We start from the raw sequence: 17,442 nt of genomic DNA on the forward strand, positions 1-17,442 counted from the left end.
ATGCTTAAGACTTGAACTGAGATGCTATTTGCATCTTCGCCCTCTCTTTGTTTCTTTATCCAAAGGAAAAGCCAGGCTTAGTAAGAATGAAGAAGCCAACAGCAGTGTCACTAAGTCTGAAAATAAACAGGAGGCAGAGGAGATGCAGGGGAAGGGATCCCCATGTCAAAGGCTGAATTCAGGAACACTTTGCTGACTCCAGTCCAGGCCACAGCACTGACTCTGTCAAGATAACCCACTAGAATGTAAATCACTCTTCCTTTATATATATGAAGGTTTGAATTTAATTCATAATAGTAACATAACACCACATCACACCTTTACTCACTACAGATCATTGCAACCACTCTTTTTCCCCCCCTTGTTCTCAAAGTGCCCTTCCCTACACTGCAGGCTCCTGTTCACAGAAGTGCAAGAGTTAGGAGGAATTAAGGAGGGTGAATTTCTCCCCCTTTAAAGACAAATCAACCTCTGCAGCGATAAGCACAGAAAGGAAAATGGCACCTTGCAGTCGGCAAACAAACCTTGAAAGCAAAGCCTAACCCAAACTTAGTGTGTTAAACCTGGCGAGCTGGTCTGAGTGCTCACAAATCACTTCAACCTTAAATTCTAGCAGCAGCCGTCCTGTAAAATGTTAAGAATGAAAGCAACAGGGTGGAGACAGGTGTAAATTATCAGGGATCAGAAGCTCTAACTTGTGGCTTGTAACACACAGCCTTCACTGCAGCTCCACACATGTTAATTAACCTGATTTACAGAAATCAACCCGTAGGTCAGTAGAGAGACACTGATTTTCAGAGGGAAGATTGGTTGTTCAGCCACATCTCCTCACAATGTGCTCAAGTCACTGCAGGAAAAGACTTGACCTAATTCAAAAATACTTCACAGAGCAGCCGATCATCCCGAGTACTAATGGAGGGTGAGGACACGAGCTTTGTGTTAATGACAGTCATAGTATTAACACTACAAAACAATCAACACCTTTTGAGATCAAAACGGCTACGGACTATTTGCATTTCCCACCACCTGTTATTAAGGTGTGACTATGTTTGGTATGACAACTAGAAACCTCACAAGAACACATCACAACCGATTTCCTATTTTAGACATTTACTAAAACTCAAACTCTGTTGATGGATTTAACGTAATATGTCTATTAACAGACACAGAAACAACACTATTAACGACCCACAGCTATGGAAATCATATTGACAACCAGGCATTCTTTTTGGAGCACCTATAAGCTAAACCTTTTATATAAGCATGGTAAAAAACCTCTTAGCGTGAGGCTCCTTCACCAGCTGGTTCACTTGTTGCTGCCGAGCTGCTCTTCTGACACATTTTGCAAAGGGGGGAAGCACCAGCTGCAGAACCCAGTGTGGGATGAAGTGACACAGTGATCCTAATACAGATACAAACACGCTGAGTCTCTTTAACCTTATTTATGCAGAACTCTCATTAAAAGGCACAAAGGGACTAATTAAAGGCTTCACAACCTGGCCCAAAAGTGCGTAGACACAGACTTCAGTTACCACTGTAGCTTTAAAATCCAACACTTTCTTACTATGGATACTCCCAAACGCTGTTAAGAGAAAAAGTATGTGTATCAGGTGCTAAATATATTTTAAATATGAAACCTCGAGTGTATTATTCACTTTTCCCCGTGCCAAGTGCCTTCTCTGGTTACCAGAAGAATATCAGGCAGTAGTAGGAGACAACTCGCAAACCGGGGAGCTGGAAGGAGCGAAACACAGGCGAGCTTGACAAACGCTGCGAGCGCGCAGCGCTGCGCATCAAACTGCGAGCGGCATCTGCTGGCGGAGCTTCGCAACTGCAAGGGGGTATTTTTAAGTCAAAGAAGGCAGACAGGCAGGCAAAAATAATTGCAATTATATGGTGCAAACAGCTGAGTTTTTGAATTAGCTAGGGATCTATAATATACACTATTTAAAAGGGAAAACGGGACCACGCTGTGCTAAAAACATTCTAAGTTGAATTCGCAGCCTCACTTAATAACTTCATCGTTTTTGTACCCTAAGCAATTGCATTAGGGGCATCATCAACACGGTGTTCACATCAATGCCAAAATACCAGCAGTGTAACAGAGAAAGAGATGCAGCACTTATACATCAGGGTGGGTTTTTTGAGTTTTGTTATTATCAGTGTTATTTTGTTAGGCTTGGTTTTGGGTTTTTGTTTAAATACTTGATATGCCACGTCATAACCCCAAAGCATTAGGCAATTCCGCTCAAAAGAAGAGATTAAAAGCAACTTCAGCAAGACTAGGAAACCTACATGGAAAATAACATCCTCACCCGTTTATTGTTGATTTTACCACTTGGTAACGCGGCTGTTTTGAACTCAGTGTGAATACAATTGAATTGCAGAAAAAGAATCACACACCTGTATGTTTCACATGTATCAAACACATTGAAAGGTTTAAAATCTGTGTGCCTTGACTCGCTCCTCGTATTGTCTCCTTAGGGATGGCCATTGTCACCGATCCAACAGAGTCCAACTCAGTCTCTCCAGTGAGGTGATGAGCAAATTCAAAGAGTGTCAATATTTCAAGGACGGTCTTCTCTGTAGTGCGTGGTGCTAATGCATCCAACCAGTGTGTCAGTATTCAACCAGGTAAGCTTGGGCTTTCCTTTAACTACACAATACAGAAATATAATTTTACATGTAGCTTGGCATGCCTTATGGCCGCTTGCCCTACTATAGGACAGTGCAATAAATACAAATATATGCACACTAGAAAAGATCTCACTGCCATGATCTACGTCTCGTTTATGAGTACAAATTGAGCTAGTCAACAATATGACAGATTTAGCAGAAAAAGTGGCAATGGCAGTAATAATCTACTACAAAAACAAGGCTAGAAGCAAAGTGTTCTCAAGCTACAGAAAACTTGCTACCTCCTAATATATGATGTAGGGCCCGGTTCTGCTAAGCACAGTCGTGATCAGTAGGTTGCATCAGAACATGCTTATCCCCCATTTCACAATGAATACTTCTACAATTTATTTGGTTTTGATAACTGTTTATAAATAGCACACTATCATGACTATTAAACTATACAGCGACATGACATTTAGAGCCTAATCCTGAATACAAAGTTCAAAGAACGTGACTACAAAGGCCAGAGAGCAAATGTCATTGACTAAAAGCATTTCCACTTCAGAGTTTATTGAATGTTCTCTCACACAAACACTTCTCCATCGTAAAACCAAAGGAAGAGGATTTCCTATTCCCTCTCTGCTCCAGTAGTAATTTAGCCACACACCACCCTTATAAATTAGTGATGGATTTTAACAGGTAGCCCCTTGGGGCTATATATTTTATATACTTTATATATATGCACATTTACTTTGAATTCTATGTAAAAGTTGAAAAAATGTTTAAAAGAAAAACTCAGAATATATCACCGCTTTTTCAGGAAAAAAAAATACAAATTAGTTTTATAACCACTATTCAATTTATCAAACTTTTTTTTTTTTGAAGTATTTACCTTTAATTATGTACACATTACAGGAAATAAAACCTTTTCCCCACAAACATTCTCTAAGGTGACAGTTATCAATAGAATGAGAGAATAATAGCAGGAAGAATATTAAACAAATGGGGGTGATCAATTTCTGCTTTTAAAAAGTAAAAAGTCACCATATCATTAAGTACAAAAACCTGCATTGAATGACAACTGCTGGTGTAGTAACTTGATCAGGTATGGAGACCAAGAGTACAGTAAAGCCCTATGGTAATAATATTTCTGTAGCATTTCCACTTGGTACGTATATACTAAATGTTGGCAAAGTTTCTGTAGCATTAGCTTATGCAAACACAGGAGTCCTCAGTCTACTGCATAAAATGGAACGAGTTGGTTTTCATTCTCCTGAAATGCACCTGAAATCCAGAGTGTCACTTACAAACTGCATAAGGAAACTTCTCTTCAGAAAAATATCTGTTTGGCATCTCCGGGGCTCTGTTCCATCGGACAATAGGGGCATTTTAATCTGGGGACAAAGACAATTATTAGTATTGTGGCAACTCATGACAACTGAGCTTTAAGCTTTTTCATCCATTACAAAGCGATCGAGTTTGCAAGGATAATCCTTCCTCTTTTTACCCCTGTACCATGAAATAAATGTTCCTGAAGCCATAATGCTTTACTTGGCTCCTTCAGCTGAGAGAGACGTTATCATGCTGCTGCTTCTAATTAGATTCTTTCTCATCTTTCACCCACACACCCCTGAATTATTAAATACCAAGAAATTACTCTCCATGATTAAACTATTATTCCTACTTCTGGATTAGTGTGTTGCATTTTAGTCATTTTAAAGAGGCTGGTAGCTTTCGCTTTAATTTCCTCAGTATCCAGTGCATTTTACTCTCTGGTTCCCAAATTCTACAGCCCACTTAGAAGAGCTGCAGACCGTGATTAAAGAGGTCAGCCTGGGCTCCCTGCTGAGGTCTCCACTGACACAATTCCACCTGCTCACAATATTTCTTCTGACATTGATCTATTTTTCACTCCCCTCCCCCGAATTAATGTTGTCAGAGCTGTGCTGTCAGTAAGGCTGATCAATCGTCAGGAATGAGTGATTTGGGACAGGAATAACATACGTTTACTGGCTTAAAATGGTTCAAGTCACCCCCAAAGGTGCATCTTCCAAACAGGGCAAAAATGCAAACATCATTCAACATTTTCATTTAGAGCTTTGCTTATTTTCACACTGGATTTCACACACCTTACAGCTCTAAATTAAGGTGACAGCCTCCACAGAAGCTGCACATATTCAAATCACCATTGGTTCTTCCTCGAGGAAATCTGTGCAGTTCTCTCGCTCCCATTTCCTCCTTCCCAAAAGCCCACAGGCACCCCGCTGATATCTAAGGACTAGTATTTCCACAGCGATAATTCAACTACCTGCTCAATTCCTAAGCCATATTTCCCTTGAGGGTTAATTTTATTTCTTAAGGGATGTTTCATGCATTAGTAACCTTGCTCCCCACAAAAGACTGTGTGAAGAAGCCTCCGTTTCGAATTTAAGACAACACAACAGTAATTACAACTTGGAAAATTACTCTGTTCATTGCGTCCCTTCATGTCATTCCACTTTCTACAACATCAGAGGATTTATGAGGCTTTTCAACCTGGCTTATCTGGCTTCTAAGTCATTCTCTAAAATTAACGAGCTTCCACTAATTATGTAATTACAGACTGCGTTTTCCCAAAATACAGTATTCTAGTTCTAAGACTTGACCTTATCTATACATTGTATAGAATGAAAGAATAGTACTTACTTGCTGCCATTAAACATTTTATTCAAAGCATCTCTTGATATAATATGACCACAGACTAATTTCATAGGTGGATTATTATCTGTTGTTTGCTGACGAAGAATGGGACAGGCAAATATTGAATGATACCAGCACTTTTTACCGAGGTCCACTTCAATCTGTGAAAGAAATTGATACAACAATTTATTGTGGGAAACTACATTTCCAGCTAATTTTCCCTTTAGGTCGTGGCCCCTCACTTAACAGATTTCACAACTCAGTTGTGAAGGCAGAAAAATCCATTGTGTGCACGCCTGACAATTTCCCAGCCAAAAATACTTAATTGTGATCTTAAAATGATGATTTATGTCGCTTCTCCCCATTCTCAACAAAGCAGAGTATTCTGCCAAGGGACAAGTGCATATTTTAGTGCAAATCTATGCCCTGGCAGGAAAAATGAGCTGAAAACCCAACTAGACTTTCTGTATTTTCTAGTCAGGGATTTCCAAAGTGGTTTAGATGACAGATCTCATTTAAAGGGGAAAAAAAGAAAACCCCTTGGATCGATTATGTTCACGTTCTACAGCTTCTTGGAAGGCTCTCAACACCTACATGTCATGGCAATAATGAAGTGTATTGGAATAGCTTATTTTCAGCATCAACACAGAAGATGACATTGGTACAGCACAATTCTTGCCCCCAGAAGCAAATGATTTCAGAAAGGGACATTCACAAAGAACAAGTCTGACTTCAGGAATTGACTGAGAACTGCAAAAATCACAAGCGTGGTACCTGAAGCTCCTGGTTCTGAGCAGCACTCAGTTCTGACAGGTTTCACCTTCAACAAAATCTGACAATGTAACCTTTTCACACTTCTTAATCTGTCTCCCACAACAAAAATAAGGCTTCCCATCCCCATACTGCCTTAGCAGTACACGTTAGAGACCCTTAAGTTCAGAATTTGCAAGGAGGCATATAAATACTATTAACTGACCTGCATCTGACAGCGATCTTTTCCCATATCTTCCCTAGCTAATCGTTCCTGTCTGGATGGCAGGGCATGAATCTGTCGCACTTGGAGGTTAAACACTTCACGCTATAAATGAATCTTTTCCAGCTACAATCAAAGAGTCTCACTCAGTTCACGCCCAGTTTGCACTAAATAGGTTTTCTTTCCAAATCAGGAGCAGGCCACTGGAGAGCTGCACAGGCCTGCTAAGAGCTATAAAGGGAAACGGGGTTTCGTAACAACTGAACCTCATTTCAACCGGTGTAAATGAGTTGTGCTGGAAGCATAAAGCGCTGGGTCCCAGTTCAGGTTCCATGTCCCCAGATGTGGGACTAATTCTTTCACCTCCCGGCTGCTTGGTAAAGAGTCAGCACAAAGCAACTCATAGACAGAGCTCAACCACTGTTAGAGGAAATTAATGTTTCTCAGCAAGATCCATTTTCTTCCCATTTATACGGAAAGATCTCACATGTTCAGTGTAAGGCTAAGTAGAAGGTGAGAGTGCCTCTATTGTTAAGGTCATGTAATCAAAGACCATTTCAATACAAAACAGGATAACAAGCAAAGCAACAAAGAAAACAGAGGGATACAAACATGACAGACAAACATAACAGAGACAACAAGAAACAACTCTGTCAGTCATACGAATTGACAGATCAAGAAACTGCAACCAAACCTGGACTTTGGAACAGATAAGAATGCAAACCTGAGGGTCCTGGAGGAGACGGGTCAGTGGAACTAGACAAACTGCAGGAGCAACGTGCAGGGGAAGGGGATTGGGGAGGAATGAACAGAAAGGGGCATAAACAGGGCCAGAAGGGCCATGCCAATATTTGAGGGTCCCTGAACAAGCATTTCTTGTGAATCTAGAGCAGTGCCTGTGTGCTTTCACCAGCAAATTTCCATCTTTACCAGCCAAAGAGGAGGGAGAGATCTTGGCTGCCTACACTCATGTTTTATGCAAGTCCTGCACGTGGGTGCTGCTGAAGGCAGCGCCTGGTCTGCGGCAGCCGGTCAGATCAGTGTCCTCTGTGTGAGGGGGGTGGCGGCTGCGATTCCTGCTCGGCCTCACTACGGCTTCAATCTACAAACGGGAAAACAGCAGCTGCATCCATCACCGGCCTGGGATGGAGACCCCAGGTCTCTGTTCCTTGGGAAGCCCCAATCCCTGAAGCTGCTGGAGGTGGTGGCTGTGTTTAATATCTCTTAACATGCGGCACAAAAGCAACCTGAAAGCAGCATTAAATATTGGAGATGTGCCCTGGGATAGCTCAGCATCGACTCACCGGTAGCTCGTCCTTCTGGTTCCAAACACCAGTGCACTGCCTTTGTTCAATAACTGCCTTGATATTAATTAGAGCCGGTAACGCTACACAACCTGCTGAAAAACTGGAGGAAAAGGAAGTGTTAAAATACAGTGCCTGTTAAGAAACGAGCATTTTTCATACTTCTACTTTAAAGGTTAACTGGGACACAAGAGGGTTGTGCTACTTCATTCATTATTGTCTGCACTTCTGAGCTCCCTTCAGGTATAACAAGAGTTTTGGGGCAGGTTATCAGGTATCCTATGCGTTACTTACTACATTCTGGACTGAAAACAACAGTCAATCCCCACTCCAAGTCTTATAATGAATTGATTTTCTATATCACCTACTTTGATTTTGAGCTGTAGAGGAGGAAGACATCATGTCAGCTTATATAGGTACTTGCTCTCAACTACGCAACAGGAGATGCAGCCTAAGAGTTTCTGCATAACCCGCACGTACGCACAACACATATCCTTTAATTATATGTGATTAACATATAAAGAAACGTGTCTTTCCACCTTCTCCTTAAATCAAGAAAACAAATGTAGAAAAAACAAACATAGGAAAGCAAGTGAAGGAAAGAAAGCACAGCCCATAATGAGAATGGCAGCACACAACCACCCTAGATAGGTGTCCCAGCAGCTCAGCTGGCTCTGGGAGTCACCCCTTACCAGAACTTACCACCTTACTTTGAATATTTCACTGTGTTACAAAAGAAAAGTGCGACACCGAGTTTCCACAAATTAACAGATGTTTTGATGGAAAGCAACAGAAACAGGATTTGACTGTGGTATCAGTCTGCTTTGTTACTTTGGCTGATTATTTTACTATTTGCGCAAGTTTTATTGTCTACAGAAGTCACGACCTTCCTCTCTGCTCTGCAACTCCAGATACTTCTTTTTATGCTTCTGCAGGAACATTCTGGCTACTTTATTTAGGAGGGGTGGAAGGAGGAAAATACGCAGCCATATCCTTCACCTCTGACTGGTCATTTTAATCCTTACGCTTCGCTTTTGGTTTTTTCAGCCCTAAGCATAACTTGTGTTAACCCTGTGGGAAGCCTAGACAGTAATATTGATATTTATAGAAATAAAAGAATTACTGCTTTAATGGTTCTGTATGAAAACATACTGTTAAAGGGCTCTCCGAGAGATAAGAACTCAATTAAATAGTAAATTTAAATGGTGTCCAATAGTCCTTCCAGACCCTGAACCACATTCTCCTTCGTACATCAAGAGTTTTCCCACTGACTCCATGCAGTAACTCGGAGTACAAGGCTTGCACAGGATTAGATAAGTATTGGAGAAACCAATCAGTCCTTAATGCAGCGGCTGCTACTCGTGTTCTAGAAAGCAATATATTTTATAGCAGGGATTTAACTTAAAGCTGGTTTAATTTCTAAAGGATTCGCAGCGCTCAAAGGTCACGTCGGTTTAGAACTGTCTTGTTTATGACAAGAGTATCGATACCACCTATACAGTAAACACGTTTCAGTGCAATCGATTTCACACAAGGCACAAAACAAGCGTCCAAGCAGTCCAAACATCAATATCAGGGATTTTCCACTTCACTGAAAATCTCTTGGCCATTTGCACTGAAAACAGCGTTACAGCGTCAGTACATGAGCAATTAAAACGTTGATTGCTGTTAATCTGACTGAAACGGGAAAAAGATGAAAACCAAAAAACAGAGGTAGAAATTTTAGGTATCTATAAAACCCTCAAAGTGAAACCTGTAGCATTTATTGTAGAAAGACAATTAATCTGAAAGTGCTCCCTTTGTTGCTCCTGTTGTATGTTGTGACAGAGGCGCAAACAAGGGTCGACAATTTGAAGAGTTCTAAACTAAGCACAGAAGTCTAACAACAGTAACGTGAAAACAGTAAAAAACAGCCAAAACAAAAAAAAACAACCAACCAAAATATAGTGAAGCTTCTGTTAAATACCACATCTAGCCCAGAAAGACACATATCATTTATTTTCTATTCAATGTCTGAAATGAAAATGAGAACATCAGGTGAGTGTACTGGGGGAACTGGCATCCAAAGGCTAAGTAGTGGCTAATCTGTTTTATCTTCAGAGAAGCTAGAAGGAGATTAGATTGATTTTTCTTCACATTTCCAGCAGCCTCCTACAGATTTGCATTTTGTCAGATCAGCTCCTGAGCTTGGAAGTGCCTCTTTCTGCTTTGCAAACGAGGTCCAGCAAACAATTTGGAAATTTTAGCAGCTGAAATCACAACGTAACTCTTGAGCATTTTTCTAAGGAGGAGACAGGTAAAATAATGAGGGGGTTCAAAATCCAGATGATCAAATGCTGACAGAGCCACGGCCACAGTTTGGGGGTTTTCTGCAGCCAAACAGCAGGGACAGTTCTCACACATTTGCTGTGGGAGTTACTGGCCGCTCGCCACCCTCATCCTTTGCACTGATGGCTCAACTACAGAAGCCAAATTCCATCCGTGAACGTTTCCCCTCGAGCTGCCAAGCTGCAGGGCAAAGCACAGCACACAGGAACCTCGGACTTCTAATCTTTGCAAATCTCATTGCTAATTGCAACTACGCTAGTTAATACAAGCTGGATGAGACTACTCTCAAAATGCGTCCTTGGCAAAAAATAGAAACCTAACCCACTACGCAGCTGGTGTTAAAAGCAAATGGAAAGCGTCGTACCTGACACTGAGAGGTGACTCAACCGAGAGGCCCAGGAGGGCGCAGGCGTCTCTGGTGAAGATGTCGCAGATGTCGGCCCACTGGTTCGCGTCCAACAGGTGAACGTACGGGGAGTTCTCGATCCCCTGCCGCAGGTACACCAGGCTGCCCATCAAAACCTGAATGTCTGTGAGGGATGTGGAACGGAGAGTTATTTTACACCGCAAATAAAAGGTAGTGGCTAGGCTTTTAGCTTTTCATGGAAAACAGGTAGATACACATTAATAACACGTATCCTCACCGCTAAAAAATACAATTACAGCCATCACAGAACAGATGTTTACAGCTACAAGAGCTCCAAACTGCTATGATGATTACAAAGACGCTGAAGGGAGTGGAGCATCTCCCTTATGAGGGAAGGCTGAGGGAGCTGGGGCTCTGGAGCTTGGAGAAGAGGAGACTGAGGGGTGACCTCACTAATGTTTACAGATATATAAAGGGTGAGTGTCAGGAGGATGGAGCCAGGCTCTTCTCAGTGACAACCAATGATAGGACAAGGGGTAATGGGTTCAAACTGCAACACAAGAGGTTCCACTTAAATTTGAGAAGAAACTTCTTCTCAGTGAGGGTGCCAGAGCCTGAACAGGCTGCCCAGGGGGGTTGTGGAGTCTCCTTCTCTGCAGACATTCCAACCCGCCTGGACACCTTCCTGTGTAACCTCATCTGGGTGTTCCTGCTCCATGGGGGGATTGCACTGGATGAGCTTTCAAGGTCCCTTCCAATCCCTGACATTCTGTGATGATAGCCTGGGGGTCATCTGCCCTCTTCAAGCACATCACACTGCCTATTAATTAGCTTCAAACCGATCTACCTTTTTGTAAGCTTTCTGACACACACAGTAGCCTAAAAATTAAGCTTTACTGGATTCAGCTTGAGATGGTTCACTTAACTCATCCGATATTCCCCATTTCTCAAGAGTTTTGTTTCTCTTTGTGTTACCCCACGCAGCAGCAAAGAGCAGACGACTATTCCAAGAACATGTATGTGCATTTTTAACCCTTCACCCTGGCAGCAGGTCTACTCTACATATTATTTGAAGAGTCAAAACCCCCTAAATTTAAACAAACGTGCAGACAAAACATATTTTTGTGCCCTCTCTACAAAAAAAAAAAATAAAGAGGAGTTAATTCAGATTGTAAGCATTCAGGTTATACGTATTAAATACAAAAATAAGAAACCTCTAACAAAATTAAAATCATGGAGTAAAATACATTTTGAACCTGATTTCTATTTTACTACAAGGTGCCACATGCAAGTGCTTTAAATCCCTTTAGTGTGATGGAAAACTTACCTTTCTGATGATTTAGGGCGAACGGCTGGAAGTTTTTCGCATACTGAAGTGCTTCTCTTTGATTTGCTGTCCCACCCATCAATAAACTAATGAAATATAGTCTGTGCAGTTTAAATTCCAACGAACTATTCTGTGCCATAAGCATTTCTCTGTTGGATACCGCCCACCTGGAAGAAACGAGGAGGTACAATGGGACACGGCACAGGAGCGATTAAGTGTCAGCCCACACCATATGAAATTATTACAACTATCAAACACCCATTCAAGGAGAATATGACTGTTCCCTGAACTTGTACGAGTCTATAGAGGGCACAGAGAATGGCAAGACACTTCCCAAGTGACACAGGACACACAACACGTGAAGGACATCACCTCTGGAGCTGCGGGATGGGTTAACCTGCAAAATTCACCACTCACAGGCTGGAATTCAAGGCTGAATTAGGCAAAATACAACACAGAAATTGCTAGAATCTACTGTATTTGGATTAATACCACTCTGAATCTTACCAATTATAGATAATCTTCAGCTTTATGTTGAAGAAGATTGACCAAACCTTTCAAGAACGTATTTTCCAACTTCCTAATTCGCTAAATATTTCCTCTAAGCCGCTATGTTTATGTGTGTGTGTGTTGCCCTGGAGAGGGGACGTGTCTCTGTGGGGGCCTTGAAAACAGTATTATCAAGGCCTTACAACAGGGGGTATGGAAATCAGCTTAAACTTTGCTGTCTGTGTTATTTTCAACTTGGACAATAAAAACATGTCTCACTTTCTGGGTCTCATTCACCATGACAACACTAATGTTTGGCTCCCAAATAACACGGCAGAATTCTTAAACACACACCAAGTAAAATGAACTGGATTTTCCAAAGCATTTAGTAAAATGTTATTTTGTTACTCCGGTTTTACCCATCTCTTTCTTGGGTTTGTGTGGTTTGTTTTTTCCTTAATTCAGTTTAGTCAGGCCTAAATCAATCCAATCTTTCTCTTAAGAACTTTAAGTTTCAATGTACATCTGTTTCTCATTAGTGTTAATTAGTTACACCATTTACACTGTGGGGGCCCTGTTAAGCAAAAGAGCTTTTCACTTTTCAGCAAGGAAGTGAGGTAGTTTCTGTCCCTTATAAAGAAGGGGGATGTGAGGCTTGTGCTCTTTTCAACCAATCCTAAAATAAGAAAACTAATCATTCTTGCAGTACTGGTCAAGCTTTCAATGCAACTTAGTCTTCTACATTAAGATGTAGCATTAACGAGCGAGTATCTACTTTCAATTTGTTGTGGTGAAAGTACCAGTGGCAACAAAGCTCACTCCCAACTAAGAAAACACGAGCGTGAAGTTAACAACCACAGACCAACAAGTAGCTCAAAGCCAACAAACTATGCTCAATAAACCATAAGGCTAGTCCGCAGTCCCATTAATGAGATCTTAATCTGTATTGCATCAAAAGGCGGGCATCAAAAGAGCCTCCATCCTCTCCCTGCCAATATCCGCAGCCACACGATACGGCACTTCATCTCGCTGAGCTCGAGTCTGTTGTTCCAAATTAGCTCTTAGGCAGGCTTTCCATTTTTAGCTTGTTGAGTGGCAGCACAGATTTGTATCAGAAGAGAGCAGCCACAGAAGCCAGGCCTGAGGTGTTGTGTCTAGGACACGTTGTTCCTATTTCTAATGGAAAGACAAAAAACGAGTGAGGTTTAAAACGTTCAACCCACGTAGTCTCTACCACCGTCCAAAATCATTAGTAATCACACAAGTCTTCCTACCTGCCCTCAAAATGATACTTGCAGTGTTTTCACTTCCGAAACTCAAAGCCATCTGAGTTTTTTAAAGTTTATGGGATACTATTCAAAGCACAGGTACACAGAGCTCTCCTCTAGCTCCCACGTGGGATTTAGTTACAATGAATTTCACAAAGCCTGCAGAGATTAAATTAAAGTTGAAACCACACCCCAAAGGTCCCAGCAAATACCAGGACCTGCGCACCTTGCTGCTTTACAGACAGAAGAGAATATCTCATGCCCAGGAGATCACAATCAAAAGCTTCAAACCTGCAAGTCAGGGCTCAGAATGGTCCGAATCCACCCACAAAGAACCTATGGATTTCCCTCCTCCATCACCAAATTACAGAGAGAAAAGTCGCTGGAAATTAATGGGATACTGCAGAGGCACAGAGATTACACGGCTTAGGGAGCAGGGCCAGGCTGGGCATCTACAAAGTCAAGCTGCACACCCCACAAGAAAAGAAAAATGTTGTGGCTAGTTGTATTAAATTCTGAAGTGTAGTAGTTTTAAGTGTTGGAATTTGTATTAGTAACTAAAAAAAAAAAAGAAAAAAAACAACAAACCTATAGTTAGGGTCTTTTTTTAAAAAAAATAAAAATCAGATATAAATACAAACTTCTCTCTATCACCACAGCAGGGCTTTGAAAAGCTGTTTGAGAAGCCATTCTCTGGCAACTCCCTCTGGATGGCAGCGACCAGGAGCCAGCACTGAGTTAAGCCCAGCACCAACTGCAGAGCCCTGGCAGAGCCAGCGAGACCGGTTATTGCTCATCCCAACCTTCCACAACTTTGCACAGGTAAATCCTGCTGTCCTGCCCTTCCTGCTTCATCACATTGTCATTAACTTTCCTTGTGCAACACCTGCTTTCCGCTCCAACACCACTGTCGGTAACCCAACCCTAGAACTGGCCAGGTTGGGGCTGCTCTTATGAACCCCTAAAATTCTATTTCTTGATGTCAGTTTTAGCCATTTGGTAGCTTTTTGCCCAAAGAGCACAATACCACATCTCCAAGCTCCTTTTATGTAGAGAATGACCCTCCAGGAACGGTTTCTATCCCTCTTCTTGAACACTCAAATCTGCTGGGAAATAATATGGGAAATGCCTTCACTAGCACCAACAGTTCTGCAGAATAACCGGGCATTGAAGACACCAGTTATCGCCTAAACCGCGTAGTTTTGTCACATTTTGATCATTCTCACCAACCACCATGTTTTTTACATAAGCATCACTATAAATAAGGAGCCTCTGTGCCCAGCAGCAGGCAAAGAGAAGCTTTTGCACAGAAGACCTTTAAACAGAATAAACATTATAAATAGAAATGAGACATGGTGGGGGAGGAACACCAGCATACAAACCGTGCTGACAATCCCCCTATTGTCTGCCCATTCAGCTCTCTTGGGAATAAGAGCTCCTTTGAAGAATGACAATGTTTGTCCCTTTATTTGAAAAAAAATTAACACATTGCAGGAACTACAAGACACAATTAAGTGGCAACGAGTAAGGAACATGGCCTAACAAACTGGAGCTAAAATGAATTTAGTGACTTGAACTGAATGGATGTAACAGCAAGTTACTGTTTCTCAGAGAGTAACCTTCACAACAGCGATGTTACTATTTGAAGTACAAGAAATACAAGGTGTAGCTGACAGTAAAACCTGTTTCAGCCGTGACACCAGGCATTCCAGTGTTGTTTCCCTTCAATTAGCCAATTTGATAGCAATAAACCACCTGAGCTTTCCACCTGTGTATCTGTAATTAAAGACCAACTATTTAGGTCAAACTTTGCATGACCTAGAGGCATAATCCAGGATTTAGTTTATGAACAGCATGGAGTATCAGAGCATCCCTGCGCTTAGTTTGGATGCCAGTAAGCTCTGAATTGACAGATCTGTGCTGGTTTGTGTTAAAGGGAAAAGAAAACATTTGTTCATATGAAAATGTATGTAACAATCATGCAAAAATGGTATCTTAAGTATATGAATTATGCTCTGGAATGAAACACGTAAATTTTTAATTCACTGTTTCTATTTTTAAAAGGTCACTTCAAAGTTGGTTTCGGGTTTTCATTTGTTTGGGGGTTTTGTGTTTGTTTTTCTTACTTCTGAGATCAATCTGGGCTTACCAAAGCTCTGGTCAATTTAAAAACTAACAAACAAAAACCCCACATAGGTTGAGGGTTTGTTTGGGGTTGACTTGTTTTGAAAAGAACAGCTATTCTGAAATGGCATTGCACCTCAGTTCAGGAGGGCCCCTCAGTTCAGGAAAGACATTGAAGTGCTGGAGCGGGTCCAGAGAAGAGCAACACGACTGGTGAAGGGACTTGAACACAAGACCTATGAGGAGAGGCTGAGGGAGCTGGGCTTGTTTAGTCTGGAGAAGAGGAGGCTTAGAGGTGAGCTCATCACTCTCTATAACTACCTGAAGGGAAGTTATAGCCAGGTGGGGATTGGTCTCTTCTCCCAGGCAGTCAGCAACAGGACAAGGGGGCATGGGCTTCAACTCTACCAGGGGAAATTTAGGCTGGATATTAGAAAGAAATTCTTTACAGAGAGAGTGGTCAGGCACTGGAATGGCTGCCCAGGGAGGTGCTGGACTCACTGTCCCTGGAGGTTTTTAAACTGAGATTGGACATGGCACTTAGTGCCATGATCTAGTAAACGGACTAGAGTTGGACCAAGGGTTGGACTCGATGATCTCTGAGGTCTTTTCCAACCCAGTCGATTCTGTGATTCTGTTCCGTATCCACCACTGTAAGTCAGAAAACAGCAGCCCATGAAACACTTAATCACCTTGCCCTCCTCACTGTCACTGTTAGCACCAGATTACAAGTCTAATGGTTGTAAAGTCTACTAAGGTCAATAAAAATATCCTGGTCTAGAGTTGACTGATAGACCTCAGATACTCCCAGACCTGTTTTTCATCTGAGTGTTCAGCATTATCCACTGTTGGTCTCTTCTCCCAAGTAACAAATAACAGGACAAGAGGAAACGGCCTCAAGTTGCACCAGGGGAGGTTTAGATGGGATATTAGGAAAAAATTCTTCACGGAACGGGTTGTCAGGCATTGGAACAGGCTGCCCAGGGAAGTGGTGGATTCACCATCGCTGGAGGGGTTTAAAAGGCGTTTAGACAATGTTCTTAGGGACATGGTTTAGTGCTAGAGTTAGGTTATGGTTGGACTCAATGATTCCGCGGGTCTCCTCCAACTGAAATGATTCTCTGATTCTACGAGTCACATTAACGAAATCGTTTTGTTCAGAAGAAACCTCGCTAACTGATCTCACCATCAGTCCAGGCGCCCAGCGGCACCTCACCCGTCACCAGTGTTCGCCAGTACCCACCAACCCTCTCCCTCCCTCTTCCCACCCTGGGCCCCTTGTCTCGAAAGGGAAAGTCACTTGAAGGAAAGTGAGAACATCGATCCCGAGTCAAGTTCTGCTCACCCCAAGGGCTGGGTGATGCCAACAAGACCCCTTTAGTAAGCCCCCATATTCTATGTAATCAGACCCATTAAAATAAGGTTTGTTAATTATTCACTATAAGGCTAAGTACAGTCATGGCAGACAACTGCTTCTCCACGTGATGTTTCTTCCCAAAATCTTAAATTGGCATCACAAATGGTTCAAGTCAATCCTCAATCTAAAAAAGAGACTCTTAGTTATCCAGTGCCCATGGGGAAAGACAAAAGAAGAAAGGGGTGTGCTCAGTAACTAGACCTCCCAAAGGACAAACAGGGACACAGCTAAATACACTAAAGATAATCTTTTAAGTGATAAACTAAGGATTTGTTAAAAGCATTCAAAAAAAGGGGGGGGAGGGGGAGAAAAAACACTGAAGCAGACTCACTCTAGCGCAGGTCTCAAAACTCTAACTTTTAATGCTTCCAATATTCGATTTAACTCCACGAATGGTTCTTTTTGACTTTGGTCTATTGATAGACCAGATTCCTGAAAAAAACAAAACAAAACAAGGGCAGTTTTTAGTTAAAGCACAAAAACCAACGCGATTAAACCACTGCTTTTCTGACACTTGAAATAAGGACACAAACACAAAGCTTCATTT

General features: G+C 41.9%; 1 protein-coding gene across 2 annotated transcripts in view; it reads right to left on the reverse strand.

Annotated features, from left to right (window-relative positions):
* Positions 1 to 2,292: 2,292 nt before the first annotated feature.
* RMND5A (required for meiotic nuclear division 5 homolog A) overlaps positions 2,293 to 17,442 on the reverse strand; it is a 28,307-nt gene continuing 13,157 nt past the window's right edge. The window contains exons 4-10 of one of the 2 annotated variants that reach the window (XM_005509952.3): positions 17,227 to 17,327; positions 11,598 to 11,764; positions 10,268 to 10,433; positions 7,576 to 7,678; positions 5,305 to 5,459; positions 3,927 to 4,013; positions 2,293 to 2,656 (exon numbers count right to left, since the gene is read on the reverse strand). In XM_005509952.3, the coding sequence (XP_005510009.1) occupies positions 3,950 to 4,013; positions 5,305 to 5,459; positions 7,576 to 7,678; positions 10,268 to 10,433; positions 11,598 to 11,764; positions 17,227 to 17,327 (756 nt within the window). In that variant the 3' untranslated portion in view covers positions 2,293 to 2,656; positions 3,927 to 3,949. Of the gene's footprint in view, positions 4,014 to 5,304; positions 5,460 to 7,575; positions 7,679 to 10,267; positions 10,434 to 11,597; positions 11,765 to 17,226; positions 17,328 to 17,442 lie in introns of both variants that reach the window. The other variant, XM_005509951.2, reaches the window with a different exon arrangement.

The sequence above is a fragment of the Columba livia genome, chromosome 4 (genome assembly GCF_036013475.1).
Source record: "Columba livia isolate bColLiv1 breed racing homer chromosome 4, bColLiv1.pat.W.v2, whole genome shotgun sequence".
Lineage (NCBI taxonomy): Eukaryota > Metazoa > Chordata > Aves > Columbiformes > Columbidae > Columba > Columba livia.